Source organism: Panthera tigris, chromosome A1, assembly GCF_018350195.1.
Source record: "Panthera tigris isolate Pti1 chromosome A1, P.tigris_Pti1_mat1.1, whole genome shotgun sequence".
Classification (NCBI taxonomy): Eukaryota; Metazoa; Chordata; class Mammalia; order Carnivora; family Felidae; genus Panthera; species Panthera tigris.
This window is the reverse complement of record NC_056660.1, coordinates 122,337,082-122,364,651: the sequence shown is the minus strand read 5'-3', so window position 1 is coordinate 122,364,651 and position 27,570 is coordinate 122,337,082. Positions and strand designations below refer to the sequence as shown.

The 27,570-nt window shown below is 40.8% G+C and overlaps 1 protein-coding gene across 6 annotated transcripts in view; it reads left to right on the top strand.

Annotated features, from left to right (window-relative positions):
* JAKMIP2 (janus kinase and microtubule interacting protein 2) overlaps positions 1–27,570 on the top strand; it is a 207,607-nt gene that overhangs the window by 178,918 nt on the left and 1,119 nt on the right. For 3 of the 6 annotated variants that reach the window (XM_042986671.1, XM_042986664.1, XM_042986661.1), the window contains 6 exons: positions 662–727; positions 5,630–5,698; positions 8,969–9,046; positions 11,014–11,217; positions 11,643–11,766; positions 17,171–17,234. In XM_042986671.1, coding sequence (XP_042842605.1) covers positions 662–727; positions 5,630–5,698; positions 8,969–9,046; positions 11,014–11,217; positions 11,643–11,765 — 540 coding nt within the window. In that variant the 3' untranslated portion in view covers position 11,766; positions 17,171–17,234. Of the gene's footprint in view, positions 1–661; positions 728–5,629; positions 5,699–8,968; positions 9,047–11,013; positions 11,218–11,642; positions 11,767–17,170; positions 17,237–20,446; positions 20,517–27,570 lie in introns of those variants that run through there. The other 3 variants (XM_015536589.2, XM_042986694.1, XM_042986687.1) reach the window with 3 other exon arrangements.

Sequence of the window (27,570 nt, the reverse complement as noted above, 5' to 3'; positions counted from 1 at the left end):
CTCTGGAAGGTAGTGGCAGAAATGGAAACTGGTAAAGTCCTTTTCTTCGCTGGCTGGTTTCAGGCTTGAATGCCGACCACATCTGCAGTGATTAAAGCTAATTACCTTCTCACTGTTGCTTGGAGCCATCCAGCGTGAAATTAATCAGTCATGCAGTTGCAAATGTTGCTAAATACTAGGGTTGGTGGCAGCCCCATAAAAATGGACCAGGAAACTATAATCTCTTTTCTTTCTAAAAACACCTTCCAGGCAGGGTCAAGGCATATTAATTCAGTGGGAGGACCATTCATTGAGATACTAGATGAATGATGCATATGCAGGTTGAAAGAGTCACACCATCTTTTTTTTTTTTTTTTGCCTTGAAAAATTATCAAAGGAGAGAACAGAATCAATTAAATCACATCAAACGACTGTGAAACAAAATCAAGTCCGTTTTAGAGATATAAAAAATCACATTTAATGTACTTTTTACATGTTTTGGATGAACATTTTGTTAAGAATTGTTACCAAGTGAAATAGAACAGTTGTTAACCTTCATGCATGCATAGGCAAGAGTATCTATAACAGGCAGTAGGCAGTATTTTCTGATAGTGTAAATATTGTGTCTTCAGCTTATTTTCTTTTCTCTCTCTCTCTCTCTCTCTCTTTTTCTTTTTGACAGAACTTAAGAAATGAAGAACAAGTGGCCATAATTCAGGCCAGCACTGTGCTGTCCCTGGCAGAAAAGGTAATACATCATACTAACATTCAGATCATCTCAGTGTCTGGCTTAACCCCTAAAGACTAGGGTAGGGTTGAAGGACATTCTCTTTGCACATGACTTTGTGTTATTGAATACCTAATAAATGTCTTTTTTTCAGGGTGATGCAACCCCAATAGAATGGGAACACACTAAAGAAAAGTGTGATTTGGGGTGGGTGGATAATTCTTGCTTTGTAGTCTCTTAAAAAAATGTATCTCTTACAAAATGGAAAACTTTCTGGATTATATTATCCACACAGTCCCTCCCAAGCTGGGAAACCAATAGAGGTTTTTGTTGAGAGATGGTAAACTAGAGAGCCTGGCTCTTTTTATGGGCTTTTCCCTGGATGTGCACATAGCAGTTGTTCCCAGATGATTCTGTAACCTGGCGGTGGTTCATGGCTATACGATTCAGAAAGTCCAACCTGGGGACTGTCAGCTGAGCAACACTGAGTGTGTGCTCTGGCCCCCTTGTGTCTTAACCTGGTAAATGGCAGGAAGAGAGGAGGAAAGAGCCAATCGGAGAAGCCGGAGAAGTGGCTGTGTTCAGGGTGCCTTGAGAATCAGCACATACTTGAAGAGGGAAGGGCTGCTATAAAATAAAAGATTACTTAAAAATTATTAAAATAATCCCTTTTTTGGATACTGATTCAGGGAATCCAAGTGGGGGGGGGGAGACATTTTGCTGACACCTGGGGAGATTTTAGTATGGACCAGGTATCAGATAACAAAAGGAATTATATACATGTGAAATAGTACCTGGTATTTGCTTTTTAAAAAACTTAGTTCCCTTGCAATTTAATTACAGACCCATCACTTTCCCTCTCCACAACACATTAATAACCTTGCATTGTCCCTAACATAAGTTCCAGAATCTAGAACTTGCCAAGAGGGTCCCTAGGTCTGGCTCTTGCTTGCTTCTCCAGGATCCCACTGGTTTCTTTGGTCCCTAGCTGAGGGCCAGCCATATACAAATCCTTTTGGTGTCCCAGTCTTCTCTGTCTCTGTTTCTCTCTCTCTCTCTCTCTCTCTCTCTTTCTCCATCTCTATCAGTATTTCCATCCCTTGGTCCTTAGGCTGTTCTCTTTGCCTAGAAGTTACTTTCTTCTTCCTTTTCTCCCTTTGTGCGGCTCAATCTTAACCATTAGACATCCCCATACATGGGTAGCCTTCTTCTTCGCCCAAGCCCTGTTAGGTATTTTTTTCTCTGTATTTCCACAGTGACCTGTGCATCTGCTACTATGGCTTTTAACAACTGTAATGTGGCTGCTTGTTTTTTGTTGTTGTTATATGCCCCACAACTACCTACCACTAGACGTTAAACTCCATGAGGGCAACTATGGTATCTGTTTATTCCACTTTGTTTCCCTAGTTCTTCACAACAGTCCAGCACATCTAACAGGTGATCAGCAAGTATTTACTGAGGGAGTGAGTAAGCGACTTTGTGAATGTCCACAGGACAGTGTTCCAATGCCACGCTGATGAAGAAAATACAGTTTGTACTCCCATATCTGCTACATTTATTTGGCAGCAATAGCCAGTGTCGCATTCTATTGGACTCATGAAGGGCTACAATTCTTTATTGAAAGAAAAGTCACCTTAATTTAGGGATATCAAGAAAACTTGGGCCAATTTCTGTAAAAGGCAAGGACTAGGATGCGAAGGAAAGATTAGGGAAATGGAAAAGAAAATAGGAATAGGCTGGGGCGCCTGGGTGGCTCAGTTGGTTAAGCATCCAACTTCGGCTCAGGTCAGGATCTCGAGGTCCATAAGTTTGAGCTCCATGTCGGGCTCTGTGCTGACAGCTCAGACGTTGGAGCCTGCTTCGGATTCTGTGTCTCCCTCTCTCTGCCCCTCCCCCACTCATGTGCGTGCGCGCTCTATCTTTCTCTCTCAAAAATAAATAAACATTAAAAAAAAGAAAGTAAGAATAGGAAAAAGTAAAGGAAAAATGGGTCTGTGTGCCTCACATTTACTTAGATTGATGGAAATTTTCTTCCATTCCCTGCCCTGTGTGCATGCGATGCAACTTGAACTTAACCATAATTAACACTTGCATAGTGCTTTGTTTGTACCTGGCACTTCTCTTGATACTACTGTTATAGATGAGGAATCTGAAGCACAGAGAAGGCAGGTAACTGCCCTAGTCACACAGCTAGAAAATGATGGGGTCAGGATTCACACTCAAGCAGTCTGTTCCCGGAGTCCATGATCTTCTTCTCCACTGCACCACAATTCCCCTCAACCATTCTATTGAAAGCAGGAAGTGCCCTTTACAGACCCTGTAGGAGCTGATCTCTTAGCCCTTCAGCGAATTAGTTCACGCCTCCACTTACCTCCTTTGCAAGACCGGTATGAGGGTTCAGTTGAACATTTACAGTGATGACAGTGTGCTTAGCACTGAAGGGATAAGTGAAGAACTAAATGCACAAGATGCAAACCTGTCCTTAGAGTGCTCATAGTCTGTGCAGTTCACAAGTTAGTGTTGCCTCCTACCTTTGGGATTTACAGATGAACATGTCTATCTCCAAGTAATTCTAAATGTCAGCCTTGAACTTATGAATACCACAACCTTGGATAGCATTCTGCTGTCTAGGAGTATAATTGATAACCAGAGATTGAACATAGACAAATTTCCAACAAGGAAATCCTATTGTGACTTTGTGTTAATAAGAGTAAGAGCAGTAACCTTAAGTGAGAACATGTTATGGGCCAGGTACTGGACAAATGTCATTGTTTTCCCAACCATCCTAAATTTATCCACTGTTTTCATTCTACACATGAGGAAACTGAGGTGTGGGCTATTCAGTAACTTGTGTCAAGCTTCACAAGTCAGAAGGGCTACAAGTCAACACACAAGTCTGTATCTGAAGCCCATGACTGAACTGCTTTAATTTACTATACTTAAAAATACGGTTTCTCAATGATAAATGGGCAGCAAGTAAAAGGCAGCATTTTAATAAAGCTTGATGGTCTGCACTTGCAGAGACTACCCATGATTTCGGATGGAAATCTGTTTCAAGGGGAGGCCACGTGTATGTACAAGAACCGAGAGAGTAGGTCCTCAGTCTCCCTGTGCATTTATTCTTTCCCCACATTTCTTATAGCTAAGAGGCTGTTGGACATGGTGTCGCCTTGTGAATGTCAGGCTTTAGTATGTAGAAAAAATGCTCGGGGCACCTGGGTGGCTCAGTCGGTTAAGCATCCGACTTTGGCTCAGGTCATGATCTCGTGGTTTGTGAGTTCAAGCCATGCATCAGTCTCTTTCCTGGAGCCTGCTTTGGATTCTGTGTCTTCCTCTCTCTTTGTCCCTCCCCTGCTCATGCTGTTTCTCTTTCTCAAAAATAAATATTTTTAAAAAATGCTCAGTGCACCACATAATTTATCACAGATAAACTGAAATGAAATCACTAGTATTGAGGCAAATTCCTAACAGTGTAGATGTATAAAAATAAATGTTGGGGTGCCTGGGTGGCTCAGTCATTTGAGCATATGACTCGATAACAGCTCAGGTCATGATCCCAGGGTGGTGGGATCAAGCCACAAATCGGGCTCTGCACTTAGGATATAGACTGCTTAAGATTCTCTTTCTCCTTGGGGCATCTGGGTGGCTCAGTTGGTTGAGCGTCCGACTTCGGCTCAGGTCACGATCTCACCGTTCACAGGTTCGAGCCCCGTGTCAGGCTCTGTGCTGACAGCTCGGAGCCTGGAGCCTGCTGTGGATTCTGTGTCTCCCTCTCTCTCTCTGCCCATCCCCTGCTCAATGCTCTGCCTCTATCTCTCAAAAATGAATAAATGTTAAAAAAAATTTATGTTAAAAAAAAAGATTCTCTTTCTCCTTCTGCCCTTCTCCCCTGCTCACATGCTTTCATCTCTCTCTCTAAAATGAATGGATGAATGTTAACCAAGAACTAGAATTATTGTGTACCCAGTACATGCAGTACATTGTGCATAGTGTCTTCCATTAATTACATCCTGTAATTCTTCAAATTATTAACCCTATTTCACAGAAAAGAAAGTTAAAGCTTAGAGAAATCAGATAACCTTTCAAGGCCACACAGCCATGAAAATCCTGGACTGGGATTAGACCCAGGGTACTCTGCCTGTAGAACCCCCACAATTATTATGCCCAGTTGCCTCCTTACGGGATAAGCTGATGTTTAACTTGGGAGAGACATGTTATAATATGTTCTATTAAGCAATATATGTGGTAAGCTTATTACTCAAAATCTTATTCAATCTTATTATTCAAAATCTGATTTTACTCAGGGTGTTGATCAATGTTAACGTCAGTGCCATATAACAGGATGATATATCCTAAGTGTTAGGAAAGGTAAGTTTTTAAATGTGATTTAAAATGCCTCCACTCAACAAAAATGATTCTTCAACACTTAGCTGTAGTCAGTTTCATACCCTGAAAAATGGCCGTTTCTCCAGCCTCACCTGGCCTTCTGACTTTCATTATGTTTCCCCCAACCACGAAGAATTGGATATCTCTTCTGCTTGGAACTTGCCTGTCATTTTTGCCTAATCATCTTTGACTCAAAATCGTCAGACTCTAGCGCAGTTGTCTTTTCCAAGAAAGCCTCCTATGATGTTTTCTAATGAGCGCAAAAAACATGTTGGTCTTACTCACCATAGAAGCCCTTGTACCTAGTGCAGTGCCTGACACATGGTCGACATCAGTGAATGCGTTTGTTGAGTGAGTGAATGAATGAATGAATGAATAACTCTATTTCCTGAACTAAGAGATAAAACGCACCGAGTTTCCACTTCAGTTCTCTGAGAAAAAAGAGGAAGAGACAAAGCAACTTAGTAGACTGCACCATATACACCATGTCAAGCAGTGATGTCAGACATTTTTGTTTACTCCTTGTTTACTCCTTAGTGGATCCAGCAAATCGAAGGAGCAGAGGCTGCCCTGCACCAGAAAATGATGGAATTGGAAAGTGACATGGTGAGTCCAAAGATGAGGCATCATAAAAATGACAAAAAATAGGGCACCTGGGTGGCTCAGTGCTTAAGCACCGGACTTTAGTTCAGGTCATGATCTCACACTTTGTAAGTTGGAACCCTGAATCAGGTGAGCACGAGCCCCATTTAGGGTGAGCTCGTGTCCTGCTTCACGTGAGCTTGAGCCCCACCTCAGGTGAGCCCCAGTTCTTTCTCTCTCGGCCCCTCATGGGATTCTCTCTCTCTCTCTGCCCCTCAATCACTTGCACCCTCTCTCTCAAAAAAAAAAAAAATTTTTTTAAATGAAGAAAAATAGTCAAGGCAAATGGAAAACAACTGTTTTCTACCAGTTTCATTGGCACCAATGAAAGTTTGCAGCTTCGCATTATTTGGTGTACAGACTGGGGAATGAAATTCCTGAAAGTATCCCACAATTTCAAGTTATATTCTTCAAAGATATGTTGTATTTTTACAATATTTCTAAAACTAATGCTGAATAAAATTCAACTAGGTGATTTCTTTCTTAGGCTAAATAATTTTTCCACCATGTATAGTCAGAGTAAAAATTACAGAAATGATGAGTATAACTATGATTTTAAAAATCTCCAAGCCACTTTGTGCCCATTAAGATGACCACTATCAAAAACAAAACAAAACAAAACAGAAAATAACAAGTGTTGGTGGGAACATGGAGAAATTGGAACCTATGCGTTGTTGGTAGGAACATAAAATGATGTGTAGCTGCTAATGAAAATAGTACGGTGTGGTTGCTCAAAATATTCAAAATAGAATTATCGTATAATCCAGCAATACCACTTTTGGGAATATGCCCAAGATAATTGAAGGTAGGTTTTCAGAGAAATGTTTGTACACCCATGCTCACAGCAGCATTATTCACCATAGCTTAAATGTGGAAGCAACCCAAGAGTCTATCACTGGATGAATGGATAGCAAAATGTGGTCTGTACATACAATGAACATTATTAAAGCTTTAGAAAGGAAGGAAATTTGGGGCACCTGGGTGGCTCAGTCGGTTGAGCGTCCGACTTCGGCTCAGGTCATGATCTTGCGGTCTGAGGGTTTGAGCCCCGCGTCAGAGTCTGTGCTGACAGTTCAGAGCCTGGAGCTGCTTCAGATTCTGTGTCTCCCTCTCTCTCTGCCCCTCCCCTGCTTGCTCTCTCTCTCTCCCCCCTCTCTTTCTCTCTCAAAAATAAACATTAAAAAAAACTTTTAGAAAGGAAGGAAATTCTAATATATGATATAAGGTGGATGAACCTTGAGGATATTATGCAAAGTGAAATAAGCCAATCGCAAAAAGACAAATAATGTATGATTCCACTTACGTAAGTATCTAGAGTAGTCAGACTAATAGAAAGTAGGAACAATGGCCGTTAGGAGTGAAGACGAAGAGAAAATGAGTTGTCATTTAATGGATACGGTTTCAGTTTTGCAAAATGAAAAGCATTCTGGAGATTGGCTGCTTAACTGTGTAAATATACTTAACCCTACTTAATTGTACACTTAAAAATGGTTAAGAGTAATTTTGTGTGTTTTACCGTAAATATTTCTTGAAATCCCTAAGCACAGGAATTGTTCATTTTAACTTACAGGAATACATAGGATTTTATAACTGTACTGTCATTATTATTATTACTACTGAAAAACAGGTAGTGATTCCTATCTGGTTAGGGAATCCTATAACAAGAATAACTTGCAGGGTGCCTGGGTGGCTCGGTTGGTTAAGCGTCTGACTCTTGATTTCGGCTCGGGTCATGATCTCATGATTTTGTGAATTTGAGCCCCGCATTGGGCTCTGTGCTGACCACACAGTCAGCTGAACCTACTTGGGATTCTCCCCTTTTCTCCGTCCTTCCCCCCACTCATACTGTCTCTGTCTCTCTCAAAATAAATAAACTTAAAAAAAAAAGCCTCACTGTCACTACTTGTAAAGTGGGGGTAAAATATCAGCCTGGAGTATTGTATGGAGCTGCTATGACATTCAAAGGAGGTAAAAAGTGTGCAGAGCTTTCAAAGTGATGAAGTTTGCTCTGTCATATGATTTTATTATTTCATTGAAATATGGAGCAAAGTGAATTCTGTGACAGAACACCAATATTAAATGTTTTTCTTATTTTTTCATTAATATTGTACTACAGTACTGGTAGCCTTGAGAGATATAAAATGGACAGTACAGTTAAAAATTTTAGCTATGAAACCAACGGAGGAGTCAAATACAGAAAAAATAGAGAGACAGCATAAGTGGGAAGGGGGCAGAGAGAGGAGACAGAGGATCCAAAACGGGCTCCATGCTGACAGGCTGACAGCAGTGAGCCTGATGCGGGGGTCGAACTCACAAACGAGGTCTTGATCTGAGCGGAAGTTGGATGCTCAACTGACTGAGCCACCCAGGTGCCCCATGAGATATATATATATACACTTAATGTTTATTTATTTTTGAGAGAGTATAGAGCGCAGGTAGGGGAGGGGCAGAGAGAGAAAGGGAGACACAGAAGCCAAAACAGGCTACAGGCTATCAGCCCAGAGCCTGACGCAGGACTTGAGCTCATGAACCTTGATCCCGAAGTTGGACCCTGAACCGACTGAGCCACCCAAGTGCCCCACAAAGTTATATTTTTAAATGCTGTTGGAAAGATGCTTGCGATGTGAGACCAGGCATGCAGACACTGGGGACAAGCAAGGGAACTTCAGATTTCGGTCCCAGCTCGTACTGGTTTTGTGGCAGAAGCAGAAGCCCATTCATGAAGTGACATTGTGGGTGGAATAGCTGCCATCCCCCCACATCATTATCCACCTTTGTGTTTGCTAATTGTGCGCAGATAATTTTGAATCATTTTTTATTATACAACTGTGCATATTACATTTCAAAACATTCTTACAAAAATAGACTCTCACAATATATTTGCACAGATATAGTTATTAGTAACCCTGTCCTTAACCACGTGCTCTTGGACTGGCATAAAAAATCCTTGAAAGCATTCCATGTGGTGGATTGTTCATGATATCTTGTATACTTCTTTCCATTGATTTTCACATTCTCTGTGTGAGACTATGAAAGTTGAACTATTTTCCTAACAGAATCTTTGACCCTATAAATGCTAGTGACTGGTCTTGTTGGGGAGTTAGAGGAAACATTCATCAATACCATTTATATACCTCTTTCTAGTAAACTAAGTTCTTTTCTCTTTATCATTCTCTTCATCTTTTATCATGTAAGCTCATATCGCTTTGTCTTTTCTCTTTATCCTTTTTATAGGAACAATTCTGCAAAATAAAAGGCTATTTGGAGGAAGAACTAGATTACAGAAAACAAGCTCTCGACCAAGCATATATGGTAGGTACAGCAAGCACTCAGGACACCCAGAGTTCACAGTCCTGTGCTGTGGAGTGAAGCATCATGGTTCACTTGTCCCGCCATGTACTTGAATAGACCACAACATGCAAGCTCATTTATTCAGTGGTTTCCAGTTCTGGTTGTAGAATAAATACATCCCTACCTATTTCCCATTATATTACTCTTATAATATGTAATGCATACTTAATTATGCTTCATATAAAAAAATTAAGTGTCTGTTACAAAATACTTTAATGAGAGACAGGTTGGATGGTACTGTAGATGAAAGAGAAATTTTATTAAATCTAACTGTTTGGGAGCCTCACGTAGTGAGAGAAGAGTAGAGCATTTAATGTCTGCTGTGTATATTTTTCCTTCACATATTTCTCACAACAACCCTCTGGGGTGCAGGTAATATGATCATTCCTGTATTACATATGAGGAAATGAAGGCTTGGAGAGTGAAAGAACTCTGCCCGAGAGAGCAAGCACGTAGTGCTCAGTTCTGACTCCAGACCCTGTGGCCTTCTCTACCGTAATCCAGCCACAGTAAGTGAGGCTGTTCGGGAGATGGGTTGTGCCTTTTCTCCCCCACAGAAGGCTGTGTGGACTGAGGACCCCATTTGATTCATTCCCCATGACAGATTCATAACACATAATTCCTAATACGGGACAACAGCTTGCATTTCTTCTCTTCATATACTGCCCCCCCCCAACCATTAATTCACAATAATGACTCAAGAGAAAAAGACCAAACTTAAAAGGGGAACATTTCAAGGAGTTGCTGGTAGAGGTTTTTATAATGCTTTCCTGGAAGCAGCCTGAGTCACTTTGGGGATAAGAATGAAGCACTTAGCCCCTGCTTGTAACAGAGATGAATTAGTATTCTCCAAAATGAGTAAGAGATTCTGAGCACTGCTCGATGGGGAAAGGAGAAAAATGAGAGTTGGTCACCAGAGAATAAAGAAGGAAGCACTTTCTCCTCTCCCTTCCTACCCTTTTATCCTTGCCTTCTCTACCTACACATGGTTAGGTTCAGGTGCTTATGTGTCCCATGAGCAAGTACTCATTCAGACACATGTCATGTTAAAAAGATGAGATCTGTTCAGTCGAGTACAAGAACTAGGAACTTGGAAACAAGAGCTAGGAAAATACTCTGTACCAAGGCATGACCATTCACCTCTGTCAAAGTCACAGGAGGTAAGATTGTAGATTTTGGTGACTATATCTGAAGCATGTTTAAAAAACAAAACAAAACAAAACTGGAATATAAGGATATAAGGATTCTTCATCCAAAACAGAGAAGACTCAAGGAGGCATTTTATAGCTAAAGCAGCTTTAAATGTCAGAATATTAAAAAAAACAAACCAATTCCAAAGACTCCAGGCCATTTTCAGATCATGTCTCCTAATTTGTATTTTAAGATGGGGAGACTGTAAAGCCATCTTCAAGTTCGTATGTGTGTCATGTGGAAGAGAGGTGGCATTTTGTGTGTGAAATAGATCCCCAACTTAGTATTCCAACTCAGACCACTTTTCAGTGCTTGTTTCTAAACGTACAGCCACCGTGATAGATGTCTACATATCTGAAGGGCTATCAGATGGAAGAGAGCACAAATCTGTTCTCAGCTACATTTGAGAATAGAAGGTTATACAATTTTTATAACAAAGTAAGGACTTACTAAAAATGAAAGGTGTGTGAAATGGACAGGATCCCAAGAAAAAGAACAGATGCCCCATCATCAGAGAAGTTCAGGTATTGTTAGCTCGATGACTCACGGAGTCTTACAAAGGGGATTATCAAAACGGTAGTGTGGCTGGATAAGCTTTGAGATTGATTTTAGTGCTATGATCCCATAAGACTCCAGTAATCCATAACTCCCCTCTCCCCCACACGCAAGTGTCTCCATTCACATACCACCAGACATGCTAAGTTCCAAAGTTAGACTTTTCTAATTCTGTTTGACAGAGAATCCAGGAACTAGAAGCTACTTTGTACAATGCTCTGCAGCAAGAAACCGTTATCAAGTTTGGTGAATTATTAAGTGAAAAACAGCAAGAAGAGCTGAGGACAGCGGTAGAAAAGTTACGGCGGCAGATGCTGAGGAAGAGCAGAGAGTATGACTGTCAGATTCTTCAGGAGCGAATGGAGCTCTTACAGCAAGCCCATCAGGTGAGGACGGAGCCACTGCATCTCTGTAGGGTTGGTACTAAGCAAATGGGACTTAGTACTAAGTACGTGGTATGGAGTGTGGGTGAGAGAAGCCCAGGGCTGTACACCATCTTCGGAGAGTAAGATACAGAACTCTTGTTGGCCGCCTAGACTCAGAGACAGGATGACAGTTTGGTAATGATTCAGTCTTGAGAAAATTGGCATTCCAGAAGCATTGCCTACTGCTACTATTCGGGAAGCTGTTTTGTCATGAGATACCCTTTGGGTCTCCTGGAGCCTGATTAGCTCCCTTATGCAAGGAAGCAAGACTCTCCCCAGGACAGAAATACTGCTTCCTCCTGTTACTCATCCCAGTCCATAATCTAGCCTGATCAGATCATCTGAATAGGGTAAAAGAGAACAAGGGCCTTTTTCTTTATTCCCAGAACAAACAGCAACAACAACAAAGCCTGGAAGCTGCCGCTTACTTACTGGCATTTGCTATGTCAGGAACTAAACTAAGGGCTCTGCTTACATCATTGCATTTAATCTTCACAGTAGCCCACTAAGGTAAGTATTCTTATTATCCCATTGAGGAGATAATGATGCTGAAGACATGAGTACTTAAATCATTTGCCCAAGGTGACACAGATAGCGAGCACCAGAGCCAGTATCTACTCAGTTGTGCATAACTCAAGGCCAGTGCGTATAACCATTGTGCTACCCTCTCCTACGCAACTTGAGTCCTCTCTGATTGATGTGACCCATCTAGACCAGGAAGGCTCTGGAGACACTAAATATTCATTTATAGCCAAAATTCTTAATTCCATCTCTTAGTTCATGTCTTAGCTTGACAGGTGAGGACTAAGGCCCTGGTCAAAAAGCAGATTCCAAAAGAATTAAAAGTTGATAGTGCCAGTAGGATTTGGTACTTGGAAGCTGGGATAAGCAACTGATACACAATCCAGATGGATAATACAAGAAGTAAGAGTTGTGTGGTCTTTAGAGATCAAGGTGGGTGGAAAAGGAACAGGTTATTTTATGACACCCATAAGAACAGTTTATGGGGAACATGACAGCACACTTCCTGCGTAGCCAGGAGTTGTGTGAATCTTTATAATCGAACAGATTATCTGAGTTAACAGGGAACTAAGAACGGTGAAGCCTTTTGTCCCAGAGATGGTGAACACATGCATGTTTGTTTCAGTGCGCTTTCAGATTCCATCATAAAGTTCTGGGTTTTGATCCTGGAATGTTTTTCAGCCCTTTAATGATAGACCCCATGGCCTCATTAGTTGCAGGAATAAAAGTGCCCTCTGCGTAATTTTTTTATACTGCAATGGCATTTAGTTAATTTCAACAAATCAGCAGTTGTGCTATGGAACCACAGAAGTGTTTATTTTTTAAAAAAAAATTTTAATGTTTATTTATTTTTGAGAGAGAGAGAGAGAGAGAGGCAGAGAGAGAGGGAGACACAGAATCTGAAGCAGTCTCCAGGCTCTGTCTGAGCTGTCAGCACAGAGCCCGATGCGGGGCTCCTACTCGTGAATTGTGAGATCATGACCTGAGCCAAAGTCAGACGTTTAACTGATTGAGCCACCCAGGTGCCCCAAAAGTATTTATTTTTAAGATGGGCAAAGAGTTATCTAAATTTATTTATGATTAAAACCTTGTCATTTTTTTGAGTCTATAACCAAGCCAAACCTGAAAGACATGTTTTGTTTGTTTTGTTTGAAGCTATCCAGTGAGAGGTACATTACAGTTCTAAGCCTCAGAGATTTCCGTTGAAATTTTCTATCTCCCAAACAAATGTTCATTAGAAAATGCCTTTTCTAATTATTTCTTACTCTTTGTCTCCCCTTATAATCAGTAGATTTAAGAGAATTATTCCAGAAGGTATTGGCCAGGTTTTGTCATGTATAAGCTATGTGATCCAGTTAAATCCTAGAGCCTATCAGTAACTATTTATTGGACATTTCTGTTTGAATGTTTCACAGTGAACTCATATGAAACATATCTAAGTGTGCATTTTTATTCTTTCCCCTTCTCTCCCCATCTGCCTGTGTTTGTCAGTAGAATTACCATATCCCAAAGCACTCAGGCTGGAAACCCTGGAGTCTTCTTTGTCCTTTATCTCCAATCATTAATATAGCACTACATCCAATTAGTATTTCTCCTGAAATGTTTCTGAAGCTGGTCTGTTTTGTCCACACTTGTAACTTGAGGCAGAGGCAGGACCTTTCAATCCTGCAACAGCTCCCAGATGCTGCCAGATGTCCTCTGATGTAACCTCACTCCGTCATCTAGGCATTTATTCAGTCACATATTTAAATGCACTTCCTAGTCTTTGGATACCATTCCAGACATAGAGAACTCACGTGGACTCTGCTTTTACAAAGCATAGGACTTATTGATGGAGACAAAGGAGGTTAACACAAAGAAAAAAAATTACGTTTGGTATCTCTTGACAAGTGGCATAAAAAAGTCATATGCAGGATGGCACGGGGATTGAGTGGTGGAGAGGACTTCCTGCCCTCTCTGTAGTTCGTCATGCATATCACTACACATTCTTTCACCTTTCCTCATGGTACATTCTTCCTCAAAGCCTCCATGATCTCAATTTGCAGTTGGGTCTAGGCCTATGCAGCTCTCTCCAGGTCCTTCATTAGCTGGCTACCCCTTCTCTGAAAACCTGATCTGAGACAATCTCCAGAGTATACTGTCCTCTCTACTCATGCAGAACTCTTCCTGGTACCGCTTGGGTCCTGACTCCCTCCTCTAAGCCTTTGTTGGCATGACCACTCACCATAAATGCCCTTCAGTGTCTGCTGCATTTATCTAAATGTTCTCATTTTTCCAGTCCCAGCTTAAGATCCACCTCCTTTATGATGTTCCCCTGATAATAATGGACTGCATACTACTGAAAAAATCTGTACTTCATATCCTGTTACACATTGTTTCAAAACCATATTTGAAAGCCTGCTTGTGCCAGGAATATTATGGTGGACAGAGACATAAAGGTCACTGCTCTCGTCTGTCCTACCCATGAAAAGGGTCAAAGCAACAACACAAATGAGCAATGACCAAGGCAATTTCAGAGAGTGTCAATAAATGCTATGAAGAAAAGTATACGATGTGTGTGTGTGTTTGGGAATAGGATTCTCCACTTTAGACTGGCTAGGCAGATCAGGCATCTTTGAAGATGTCTAAAACCCAAGGGACCAGCCACACAAAGATCTTGGCAAAGTGCCCCAGAAGATAGGGACAACAGAGTCTAAGTCTCTATTGTGGGAACATTTGGAATAGTCAAGGAACAGAGAGAAGGCCATAAAAATGGAGCACGCAGAGCCAAGGTGAAGTGGATGTGAAGTTGGAGCGCAAAGAAAAGGCTAAATCACACTGGGCCTTGAAGGAGTTTGGGTTCTATTCTGAGTGCAGCCCGGCTGCCTCTCCCTTATTCTTACGCTTGTTCCTCTCCGCCTTAAACTCAGGGCCTGACCTGGTTATTCCACATGTCAGGAGTACACACAGCTGCTGTAGATGGATATACTAAATTAGAAACAGAAAGAACTAGCAGTAAGCTCTCACCCCAGTCCTGATGCGGACAACAGTGACTTGGTGTACTGATTAGCAGGACAGGTAAGATAGATAGAAAGGGGTTTCTTTTGGACCTGAGAAGGTTCCCCCTTGGATGGGGTGGCAATTGAATGGGAAAGGAAAGAAATAGAGCATGCAGCACACGACTGTAGCATAAATAACTCATGTAGTTAACAAGCATAGGCAACTTCCTGGTGCTGAACGCTGTCCTACTTACTAGAGATTGGTGATGAAGTTACAATGGCATTGCCATCGTTTACCTTTTCTACTTAATTTGTTTCTCCCTGTGTTTTAGACTCCATCTCCCCATCTTATTCCAGTGGTTCTTTGGGACCAAAAATGGACTGGTGTCTGTATTCTCCATTATATCCAGCTTAGTCCTGACCTTTGTAAGAAGTTGCTCAACAAACATGCACTTGGTGGCCAAGTAGACACTGTAGTAATCTCTAGTAATCCCACATGTCCATGATTGTGTTGAGATAACACTTGCCTCCACATTCAGTAGACATATAAAGGAATTACATGTACACTCAAGGTGGAAATGTCTAGCAAATTTATTCTTTTATTGTGTAGCTTTGGCGCCTGAGCAGCACTGTGGAAATATACACAAGCACACACGTCACTCCCGTGTACATGCACCATTAGCTTCCAGGCCCGTTCTCTTACCCATCATTAATTGTCCTATAATTTCACAGTCAGCCTTGATAGTCTCTCTGACCCAAACACCTCATCCTCTCCTGCACAAACCTCAGTCCCTTCCCTTTAGAACACATTCCTCAGTCTTCTCATTCCCTACGTTTGGTCAGATGATTCTTTTTCTGTTTTTTATATATTTTGTTTTTTGTTTATATATTTTGTTTTTTATATATTTTGAGAAAGAGAGGGTGAGAGAGAGCATGCACATGTGTGTGTGAGTGGGAGAGGGGCAGAGAGAGAATCCCAAGCAGGCTCCATACTGTCAACACAGAACCTGATGTGGGGCTCAAACTCCCAAACCAAGACATCATGACCTAAGCCGAAATCAAGAGTGGGACGTTCAACCAACTGAACCACACAGGCACCCTGGTCAGACGATTCTCTATGGTAGGGGGCTGTCCTGTGTATCATCCTGGGCTCTGCCTATTAGATGCTAATTACAACCCCCACCCTAGGTGTGATTATTGACCACATGTGATTAAAAAATGTCCAGAAAGATAGTGATGATGGTTGCATAACTTTGTGAATATTCTAAAACCACTGAATTATATACCTCAGATTACATTAAATAACTTTAAGAGATATCCAGACATTGCCAAAGCTCCCCTGGGGGGCAGAGTCATCCTCTGTTGAGAACCACTGTTTCAGAGTAGGGAGATATGATTTTCAATTTCAAGTATTTGTTCTAGCTTCTTCTTCTTCCCATATTGCATTATAAAAACCTCTTTTTCTATATTATTACCACATTTAGCTTCCATTGTTTTCTTCTCAGACTCCTGTTCTCATTTTCTGATTATTCCCAAGAGAGGCATTAAATAACAAACTTACACTGTATAACCATGTGCCATGAACATAAAAGGCCTTTAGTTGCCTAGAAATTTGAAGATTATTTTTCACTTGCAAATAATTATGTAATGTTGATTTCAAATCTGCACTTTTTAAATCACCAGAATTTTGTTACACAGTTGACAGGTGAGTTCAAAGATAGTTCTGGAATTATTTTGTCCTTAGGATTCCTTATGCTTTTTGCTATGTTTAGTTTTCCCCTAACTTAATCAGTTGTCTCTTTGGAATTTTTGCCCAAGTCTTATCTCTACTTTGTTTTATGAGAATTGGCAAATCATGTTTTATGAGGAAATTCTACCCTGAAGCAGAGACGAAACATGGTTGGAAAGGAAGGGTAGCAAAAAACAAGGGGACTCTTTGCATTTGTGTATGTATATCACCACTAGCCATTTTTTACAGTGGTAATCAACATCCAAAAATCCCAGTCCCAATGGCTCCAACACAGTTAGTTTCTTGCTTGCTAGTTCCAGGACATAGTGCTGTCTCAATGAGCAGGTGGTACTCCTGCGTCTCCTACTCACGTTCCACTGGCCAAATAGGCCTCACAGCCAAGCCCGAGGACGCTGGGGTGAGAACATTACCTCCCTCTCAGAGATAGGTCTGTAGAGACAGGTGCATAGACAGGGGTAGCAAATTTAAAAACATACGCAATCAATGCCATGTTTCACATGACAAGTATGGGTAATCCAACCGTCTTCTGGGTGTGGGAAAACATATGTGATGCTTCCAGCTGTGAGTACTAATGTTAATGTTTTCGTAGCAAGTTTCGTGTTTTAGGTTGGCGAACAGTCTTCTTGTTAACACCCACTAACTCTTTCTCTTTTCCTTTGTTCAGAGAATTCGTGACTTAGAAGATAAAACAGACATCCAGAAAAGACAGATAAAGGACTTAGAAGAAAAGGTACGTGTTAAATTCAGTGTGAATTTCAGTCTTTAACTTTTAGACCAGAAAATAATAGGAGTTTCATTCACCGCATTGTGTTTCTTCTGTTACTGTGTATCTTGCTGAGGCAGGTGTTGTTACAGTCAATATAAACTACACCTCCAGTCAGTCACCAGCATTCCAGGAAAGGTTCTGTCTTCAGCAACCTAACCTGGACATGTTTGCCTTTTGTGTTGATTCCTATTTTTTTGCTATGGGTGTTTTCTTTCCTCACTTCCCCTTTCTTATGTTCATTTCCTTTCCAGAAATTTCTCATGAGTTTTGTGCCTCTACTTTGCTCTTTCTTTTCAAAATCTTTTTGGTCCCTTTTTGAAAAAAAAAAATCATTCCTGTTACTATTGATAAAAAGCCCTTTCTTCCTTGTGCTGCAGTGTCCCCTCCACAGTAGGTCCAGAAACTTAGGTTGACATGTGATGATGAAGCCCTCGTGTCACTTCCCCCAGTGGCCTGAAAGCCTCCTCCGAGTCAGCCAACACTTTCAAGGGAAAGCGTAATAGTCCTGAAAGACTGCATTTGGGAATGTACACGGTGGGGGGACGGGAGAGGGCTCACACAGGAGTGCTGAACAAGCTGCAGTGAGGCCAACAGTCTTAACACAACAACAGTGACCCTGCCGTGATGCCCGGGAGCATCGTGCTGAGGAACACAGCAAGAATCGCAAGAGGCTTTGCCTAGAGTTCCAATCTGAATTCCTGTGATGCCAAAGAATATGGCTATTTTGCAGCATCTTCCGTGGGCACCCAAGAAGAAAATAGCAAACCATCTGCTGCTTCTGAGACAACGGTCAGGATTTTCTTCCTCCCAAATTGCTTCTGTAGCTGCCCATACATGGGAGATTAGAGGGAGCTGGTCGGGTCCAGGAGCCAGACCATCAGCAGCCTGGATTCTTACGTCGGCTGGGTCTTCACATACTTACTTGACCTTGGGTATGTGACCGAGACTTGTGTCTAAGCCTTATCGATAAAATGGGGATGATAGAGCTTGCCCTCATCTCCTCTCGTGGGTTCTGCAAGGAACAAACAGGGCCACTTATGTGAAAATTACGAAACACTGAGAGTGTTCGATTAAAAAGTATAATTTTTAAAATTTCCAGACATAAAGTACACATCCTCTGCAAAATTTTAAATTTGAATGGTCCTCATTTCAGAAGTGTGCTGCCTAGCTCTGTGGGACTGAATGAGGCAAAGGTGAAGTGCAGTAAGCCAAGGACTGAGTCTGACTTCCCAGTGTTTGGCAAGAAGACCCACAGAAGGTGGGAACTGTTTCCAGCTTCTCCAGTTGTCAACGCACATGCCTAATGCCTTCCATTTTCCACAGCTTCAAATGGCTAGCTCTTGGTCCTAGTAATTTTCTGTGCGAAGTCTTAACCAGCTCTGTGGCTGACAAAGAGGAAGTCAGAATTAAAACCACAAACTTCAGTTTGATTCCATCCCCATTCATGTAAGGAAAACCAGACTAAAAAGGGTGGGGAGGGGAGTGGATTTTTAAAATATCTGTTAATGTCACTACCCTAGGCATTTTCTTTTTTTAATGTTTATTTATGTTAGAAAGAAAGAGAGCGTGAGCAGGGGAGGGGCAGAGAAAGAGGGAGACACAGAATGCAAAGCAGGCTTCATCGGCTTCATTGACTCTCCTGCAGTTACTCTGTGAGACAGACACAGCGGATCTCAGGATCCCCTTTTTTGCTGGTAATAAAACAACAGGTCAGAGAGATTAAACAGCATTCCCAGGACCATATAACCAGTCCATATCAAGACACCCAGAGGCCAGGGTGTCTGACTCAAGGTGCTACGTTCGGCCCACCACACTGCCTGGACAAAGAATCTCATTGCCAGCGAGGTGATGGGCCTCTCCTCATGCCCCGAGAGGCGGCACTGATATCTGACCTCAGAGGAGTAGAGGAAGCCTCCTTTCCCCTCCATCTTCTACTACGGGCATCATTTTACCACTCTCCATCTTCGAAGAATGGGAAAAAAACAAACAAAAAAAAAAAAAACAAAAAAAGAAAAAGGACAGAGTTTCTGCTTTCCAGACTCCTAGAACAGTCACCAACACATGGCTCTTAGCACCATGTTTATAACTTGTCCCTACAATTTTGCTATGGTGAAGCCAGAGCCCTGTAAACAGTGGCCTTAAAAGACACATGAGGATAACATGCTCAACATTAGAATGCCATACACCACCCTTATTCAAGGAAGTCGTGTCTGACAAAATGGTCCTGAAGTGTGATAACAAGGTCAAAGTCTGACTCTGTAGGAGTACCTCACCAAGGAAATTGGTATTTGAAAACCACTGATCTGACCTGTGACCTTCTACAATTAGTATGCAGTTGGTTATGCACCACTGCTATCCAAGCATGTCTGTCCACCCAAGTATCTCCTTTTCTGGAGAAAGTTCTCAGCGAAGAGACACAATTCAGACTCCATTTAAGTTCTGTGAATCAAAGAAAGAGAATATCTGCGAAGCATGGAGGTTTGAACAGCAGCATGCATTCATTCATCATCTAAGGCGTCCTCTGATGTACAAGCACCTTTCATACCACACATCCTGGCTCATCCAGGGTAGACCCAGGATACACCTGCTGTCCTGATGTAATTACTGATAGCGTCTGCATTTCTACCTCAGGAGTAGCCCACTGCGGATAATTTATCATAGGTTTACCTTATGTATTAATATTCTCTCTGCTATGCCTTCTTCACATTAACGAAACAGTGATAGCATTAAGTGATGAAGTGGATACTCTGATCATATTTTTGTAGTTTTGATTTACCCTGCCACACATTAAAAAACAGACAATAATATATAATAAAGTAGGATCCAGGAGGTCTAAATTCAAGGCTTTACTATGACATGAAATTACATGCAATTAGACTGTTGATGAACTGTTCAGTGCTTACTTTTCTCACTTAAAGAATTAGGAGCTTAGATCCATGATCTATTAGACCACCTCAGTTGTAAAATGTATCAGTTGATGTTAGTTGACACCAGTTAGTCCTCACATTATTTTGCCAATAGATAAGTAAAACATGTTTGTTTGTTTTTTTTAAACAAAAGGTCCTTGGTATGTATGTGACAAGTGGTCAGACCTGAGTGAAGTGGAAAAGCTTGAGGTTTTGTTGACACTACAGAAATTCAGATTTATGTAATCTTCTTCTTTTTCTTCTGCAGTTTCTGTTTCTATTCTTGTTCTTCTCTCTTGCCTTTATTCTATGGCCTTGATGTCAAGGTGCCTCTTCAGGTAAGATTTCATTTAATTCTCAAAATGTGGTTCTAAGAGGTGTTTGATCAGAAGGATGCTGTATACGGTTACTAGTAATGCCCATGTTTGTTTGGTTTAAAAAAAAACACAAATACATTTGGTTTGGTTAGCTTAAATGCCATAAAATGAGAAACAGATCACCTGGAACTAACATAACGTTGTGTATCAACTGTGCTTCAATTAAAAAAAAATAATTAAAGTAAAAAAGGTGAGAAATAGATCCAGTCCATTTGGGTGATTTTTTTTTAATTTTTTAAATGTTTTTATTTGTTTTTGAGACAGAGAGAGACAGAGCATGAGCAGGGGAGGGGCAGAGAGAGGGGGAGACACAGATTCCGAAGCAGGCTCCAGGCTCTGAGCTGTCAGCACAGAGCCCCATGCGGGGCTCGAACTCACAGACTGTGAGATTATGACCTGAGCTGAAGTCAGATGCCGAACCGACTGAGCCAACCAGGGGTCCCCCATTTGGGTGATTATTAAAAAAAATAAAGCAACCACCAAATATGGAAATCAAGAATATTGTTCTAGTTAACCGTGTTGCTTTGGGAAGTCATGGTGTTTATGGGGCTTAGTATTCTCATCAGTCTTTTAATATATGGAAGGATTTGCTTCCCTCTCTGCAAAATGAAGAAATATCAGTATATTTTTAGTATCTCATCCAGCTTGAAAATCCTGATTCTGTAAACCTAACAAGCTAAAAATGGCTGATTATTTTTAACCCCTTCTCCCAGTCTGATTTCATCAGAATTCAGGAAAGCAGGCTATTAAGTGAAATTGGATCTTCTTTTCAAGTAAGCTAACTTTCAGTGCCCATATAGAAAAACGAGAGCTTTATTACTTCTCAATGCTCAAGTCTGTGTCTCACGAATACATGTATAAATAATCTTAGACACTGATTCCTAAAGCTATGAAAAATACAGGTTCCAAGTCCTTACCTCCCAACTCAGTGGATTAGGTTACTGGAGGTGGAGGTGAGATGGAGGGGTGGGAGAGGTGGAAAGCAAGGACCAGTCTGTGTTTCTAACAGGCATACCAGGTGAGTCTGATGTCTCTCCGGGTACAGAAACTGCACCTCGTAATAGCATTATTTAAAAATGAGCAAGGGCCAGGTGCTCTTCTAAATCCATACGTCATGGTCTGTGTCCACTTTGATTTTCCTCTTAAGTTCCATTACACAGGGATCTTCCCTGGGCCTCATGTTATTCAACATTTTCTATAGCAAGTTGAAAAATAGAGAAGAGACACTTTCTCTCCATGGGTATCAACCCTGTTACCTACGTGAGGAACCGACAAGCAAAAGTACATTAGCATGGCCTGATACAAGGAAGCAGTTAAGCATATATGCCCAGAAAGTTTATGTCCTCATATAACCAACCTTCTGGCTTTATGCTTTCTTCCGAAAGAGTTTCTGTTCAGCCTGCCAGCTGTCCTTTGTCTGCCAAGAAGGATGGCAATCCTGCAGAACATAGGAAAAAGACTGTGTCTCTTAAATTGAATGAAAATGTAAGGTGAAATGGGTGAGATTTTCTAGGACGAGGTAGGAATGGCCAGAGCGTCAGAAAACAAATAGCCCTCCCCCACCAAGAATAATAAAGAAACAGGACACAAGTACTATGTGGTAATTGAAGGGAGAAAAATCAAAACTCATCAATACTAGTCAGAAAATGGGTAGGTTCGAACAGTCACATCATTAATGGCTTACCCTTACACGCCAGGGGCTGTTCTGAGCTATAGATACAGTAATCCTCAAAATGCCCCCTGTAAAGTAAGGGCTGCTTTTATTCCTTTCTTTACAGTTGGAGAAACAGTAGCACGGGAACTTCCAAGGCCGTAGAGCTACAATTGGCAGGATTAGTATTTGTACCCAGACCCTCACTCTAAAGGCTTTTAGCCACTTTTAAGCACCACGCTGCCTCCCAAAGGAGAGGGCATTGCTGTCACTTTGTGAGCGCCATTTCTGTTTGTATATATAAGCAATCAGAGGTGTCTTCTGAAATGTGGGTGGTACTGCTGGGCTAGTGGGTTTTGAAATTACATTGTGCTCATCTCTCTACCTTTTCCCATTTTGTGTGACTCTTTGAGGGTTGTACAAGACTTAATTTGCTTTTCCTCCAGAGTAGCACATAACGGACACTTAGTAATTGTCTGTTGAATGAAAGATCATGATTATAAGTAATAAGGATATAGCAGATCAATGTGACAGGGAATCTGGGGAGTCTAAAATACGTATGGGAAAATGGCTGAGTAGTTTAGAGTTACAACTTCGAAGTTAGATATACTGTTAAGTTTGGATCCTGCCATTTACAAGCTATGGCGTGGTAGCTTTAATCCACCTGAGATTAGGTTTCCTTGTCTGTAAAGTGGTTGTATTACCCACACCATGGTATTATAGTGAGAGAACTAAATGAGATTGTGCATATAAAGGACTAATTGCATCACTTGGAACATAGTTCAATCATCAGCAACTCTTAGCTGGTATTATTTTTAAAAGCTGGCTATCATGTTTACTGAATTTGTCAATATATAAGTTTGAAATTATAACCTCTAGCATTATCAAGTAGTTTACCACCTAAACCAGAACAAGTAGTTGCCGTTTCATCTCCTCTTTTCAGGGAGTAATCTAGATTTAAATAAGACATGCCTGGAAATTGATTAGTGCCACTTTTATTATCTCCATAGCAGATGAGCTAGAAATAGGAAAAAAAATCAGGGAGAAAAATGCTTGGCTTGTCTGCAGAGAGTAAAGGCATGCTACACACATAATCATAAAAATATTTTTCCTACTAAACTAAGGGTTTATATTCTGCTCTTAAACCCAAGACTAACTTAAAGTATATTTAAAGATATCCTCCTTAAAGTGAAGCGACTCATGCTTTTTTTCCTTTTAGCAATTACAATTACCTAAGTCATTTTTGTCAGTGATGATCTAGAAGCTGCTGAAGGCTCCCAAGAAGGCACCCTTATTGCCTTATTGCTCTCAGTGGCTGCTAAGTAATGCAAGTCCGTGGATTATATTGGGACTTTTATCTTAAGGAGGGGAACCCCAGGTAGTTTTAGGAGATATCATCTGTCCATGCATTCTGTATATTTACTCAAAATAAGTAGGGTACCACAAATTCTTTCATATTAGTTATTTCGGGAGACAAAGGAAAGAAGAAAATGAGAGGAGTACAGAAATAGCTATCACTGGGTTGTTATATCCAGGTTACAATAACCCACTGAAAACCCTGTTCTTCTGAAGAGGGACAGTTTAATAAAGAACATAATAGAACCAGCTCTGTTCATTATGAAGTTTGGAAGACCAGACAGAAAACAGGTGATCATGATTCTTTGTCTACGTACTCTGGTTCCTTTTTTCTCTTTTTAATTTTTTTTAATGTTTATTTATTTTGAGAGAGAGAGACAGACAGACAGACAGAGACAAAGCACAAGCAGGGGAGGGGTGGCAGAGAGAGAGGGAAACACAGAATCTGAAGCAGGCTCCGGGGTCTGAGCTGTCAGCACAGAGCCCAACGCAGGGCTTAAACTCACGAACCACGAGATCATGACCTGAGCCGAAGTCGGAAGAGTAACCGACTGAGCCACCCAGGCACCCGTACCCTGGTTCCTTTTTAATGATTCCTGTGTCAGCCATGAACTCTTGAACCTGATAGCTCTGTATTTTCACTTCCTGTCTAGTAACATAAAACATATTAAAAGTCACATAATACTGTATTATTGTTCTGATCCAAAAAAAAAAAAAAACACCTTTAAAAATATATACTGCAGTATAAGAACAGCCACAGGTCATTAGTTACAAATTCTCCATTAAAATATGCAAATGTTCATTTCTTATTTATAATTTTCAGTCTCTCCTCCCACCAAGGCCTGCAGGTAGCCTGTGGAAAACAGATGGCAACAGGAACTCTACTATATTTATTGTTTCAAATAAAGAATTTCGCTCCTTATTCTTTTATATTGGTAGGACAGGTCTGTAAGATGAATCACTGTATGCCAGTTAATCAGTCTTTCTTTATGTAGATGTATCTATTAGCCTTCCTCTAGTCATATTAAGAATGTTTCCCTATCTTACATAGACTATTAAGAAAGCGTAGATAGGGCTTATGCTTTATCTTTGTATCTTCAATGTCTACAACAGTGTCTTATACATACTAGGTGCTAAATACATTTTACGTTGACATATGGACAAAAGGGTAGACAGATGAATGAGTAAATAGTTGGGTAAATTGAAAGCAGATTTATGACATGTTAGGTTGTAGCCCTTGATAGCATAGTAGTGTAATACAAAGATAAGTGTGTGATTTGTTCTTTATATGTCATTGGAGAATAACCTCAAGAATAAGTGAACAAAGGAAAGGATACATGAACAAATACCCCAACTTCCTAGTGGGGATACCCTACTAACTCAGTTCATTGTTTCTCCACTCTTATAACTCACTCTCCACATGGCCACTGAGTCCGTTTTAGGAAACAAATCTAATCATGCCCCATTCCTGGGAAAGTATCATTATTAGGGGGAAATCCCAATTCCTTCATGTGGCCAACAGAGCCCTGTGTGATCTCACTGCAGACGGTCTCTTTGGGCTTTTTCTTGCTCTAGGATCTCCCTTGATGAGTCTTGCTCCCTTCTGCCTACCACAGGGGTTTGCCCACACAGTCTTTGTGTGCATGGCACTTTCAATCCTGCTTTATCTAGTAAACACCTACTCACTCATCCTTCAGAACTCAGCTCACTTGTGATTCCTGCAGGGAAATCTTCCTTGATTTCACTCCCAGCAACATTTCACATGCATTTGGCTTGTTTTGGTTGTTGTTATTGTTGTTGCTGTTTTTAATTAATAATGCCTCTCTCCCTCATTGTATATAGGTTCATGAAGGCAGGGACCATACATGTTTTCTTCGTCCTTGTAACCCCAATACCCAGATAGTGCCTAGCTTATAGTTGGCCATCAATAAATACTTCTTTTTTATTATTTTTATCTTTATTTTTATTTGCTTGAGTTTATATACTTATTTTGAGAGAAACAAAGAAGGGGTACACAAGCAGGGGAGGGGCAGAGAGACAGAGGGAGTGAGAATCCCGAGCAGGCTCCTTGCCATCAGCACAGAGCCCGATGCAGGGCTTGAACTCACAAACCATGAGGTCATGACCTGAGCCGAGGTCAAGAGTTGGGTGCTTAACAAACTGTGCTACCAGGTGCCCCAATCAATAAATACTTCTTAATGGTAGTGATGATATTATGGTAAGGAAGAGGAAGAGGTTATCTCTTTTGTGGTTGAAAGAGTACACTTCATATCTATTGTATTTAATAGAGTGATTCTACAAAATAAATACTATTATACTTCTCTAAACATTAATTTCTTAATATAAAAAATTAGCAAGTATTAGCATCTACTATTTTCCTAAGGATTAACTGATGTTATATAAGTAGAGCAACCAATATAGTACCTGGCACATAGAAAGACTCATTAAAAGCCAACTTCCTAGGACATAGCAAGCATTCTGTCCTGGATCATGCATTATGAGACATACTTGCATCTACTTGGGCCACATGTTTCCCACACCATGGTCAACTATTTAATATCCGTTTGTACTGCCCATCTCAGTGTAAAATCAGGGACTCAGGGAAGCCTCCCCTGATCTTCTGACTTCAGTTACATTTCATTCAATATTTCCTGCCTTTCTCATGGGGCAGTTTCCTCATCTGTAAAATGGAGGCAATAATAAGAGCTATCTTTTACTGAATATTCTACCATATGATAAACTGTATATGAGGACTGATGGAATGCAAGGTGTCATGAGGGTCCTTAGGGGTCTGGATGGTACAGTTGGTTGGGTCGTGGTGACCTTTATAGAGACACAGGAAGCAGGAAGAGGGCGTGACTGCTGTCCAGGATTTACAGTTACTTGTGATAACTAGAGATCAGGATGTGGCTACAGTTTGTTAATCAATATGCCTCTAAATATGTGGCCCATAAATTAGGATCTAAAATACCTTCTAGCAGTTAGAAAACCCTCAAGAATGTTGAACATAAGTAGTCTGCCGATTGGACCCGACTAATATTCGCTAAGTGTCATCTATGAATCAACTGGCATGGTGGGTACTTGGATACTAGAGTCACAGGTCAGAAGTGACATCACTGTGCTCATTCACTTAGAGTCTGGTGGCAGGTAGTAAATTCTCAGAAATGATAGCTGCAATCGCTATTTTACAGAGGAAGAAACTAAAGCTCATTGAAATTAAGGAACCCACTGAAAAGAATCCTTGAGGTTCTATAATATCAGCTTTCAGAACCAAGATGAATTTATATTCTATACAGTTTGAGTTATAGTGTACTGACCTTTAGTTGACTGAAAATTGGTCATTGATGGCTAGTGCTTCATGTATTCGGAATGCCCGTTTGAATAAATGTGCCTTTGCTCCTAGTTCCTTTACAGATACTCACTGTACAGAAATTTAATATTCTGGGAGACTACAAGCCCCCCTTTTTTTTTTAAAACCAACATGTTTTTATTCAAATGATGGGCTTTACTTCAGTTGTGACAGGCAGAAATGATGCCTGTGTGTTTTGAAACAGAATTTAGGATTTATCTCTGAGAATGTATAAATTGAAAGTTTGTAAGTAAGAGACTTTCTATGTTTACATATTTATTTTATACACACACATACATATACTATATACATATAGTATATATATTTGTATACATATAGTATATTTGTATATATATATTATATAGAAACAGGCCAGGTTCTTAAATAGTACATGATAGCATGTCCTCTGTGCTGTCTTTGCCTGTTTGGAGGAAGAGATTATTATGTCCTTAACTTCTAACCAACTAAAAACCCAGACATAGAGACTTAAAGAGGAATAGGGATAGGAATCCTAACTGGCATAGTCCAGGGACGTACCTCTTTCAGGAAGATCACTGGAGCCAATGAAGAAACCCTGTATGGCATAGTTCCCAGGTCAGGACCTCAGGGTGGAGACCATCTGGTACTGGATACAATTGTTGAGGAGGAAGTATGACATA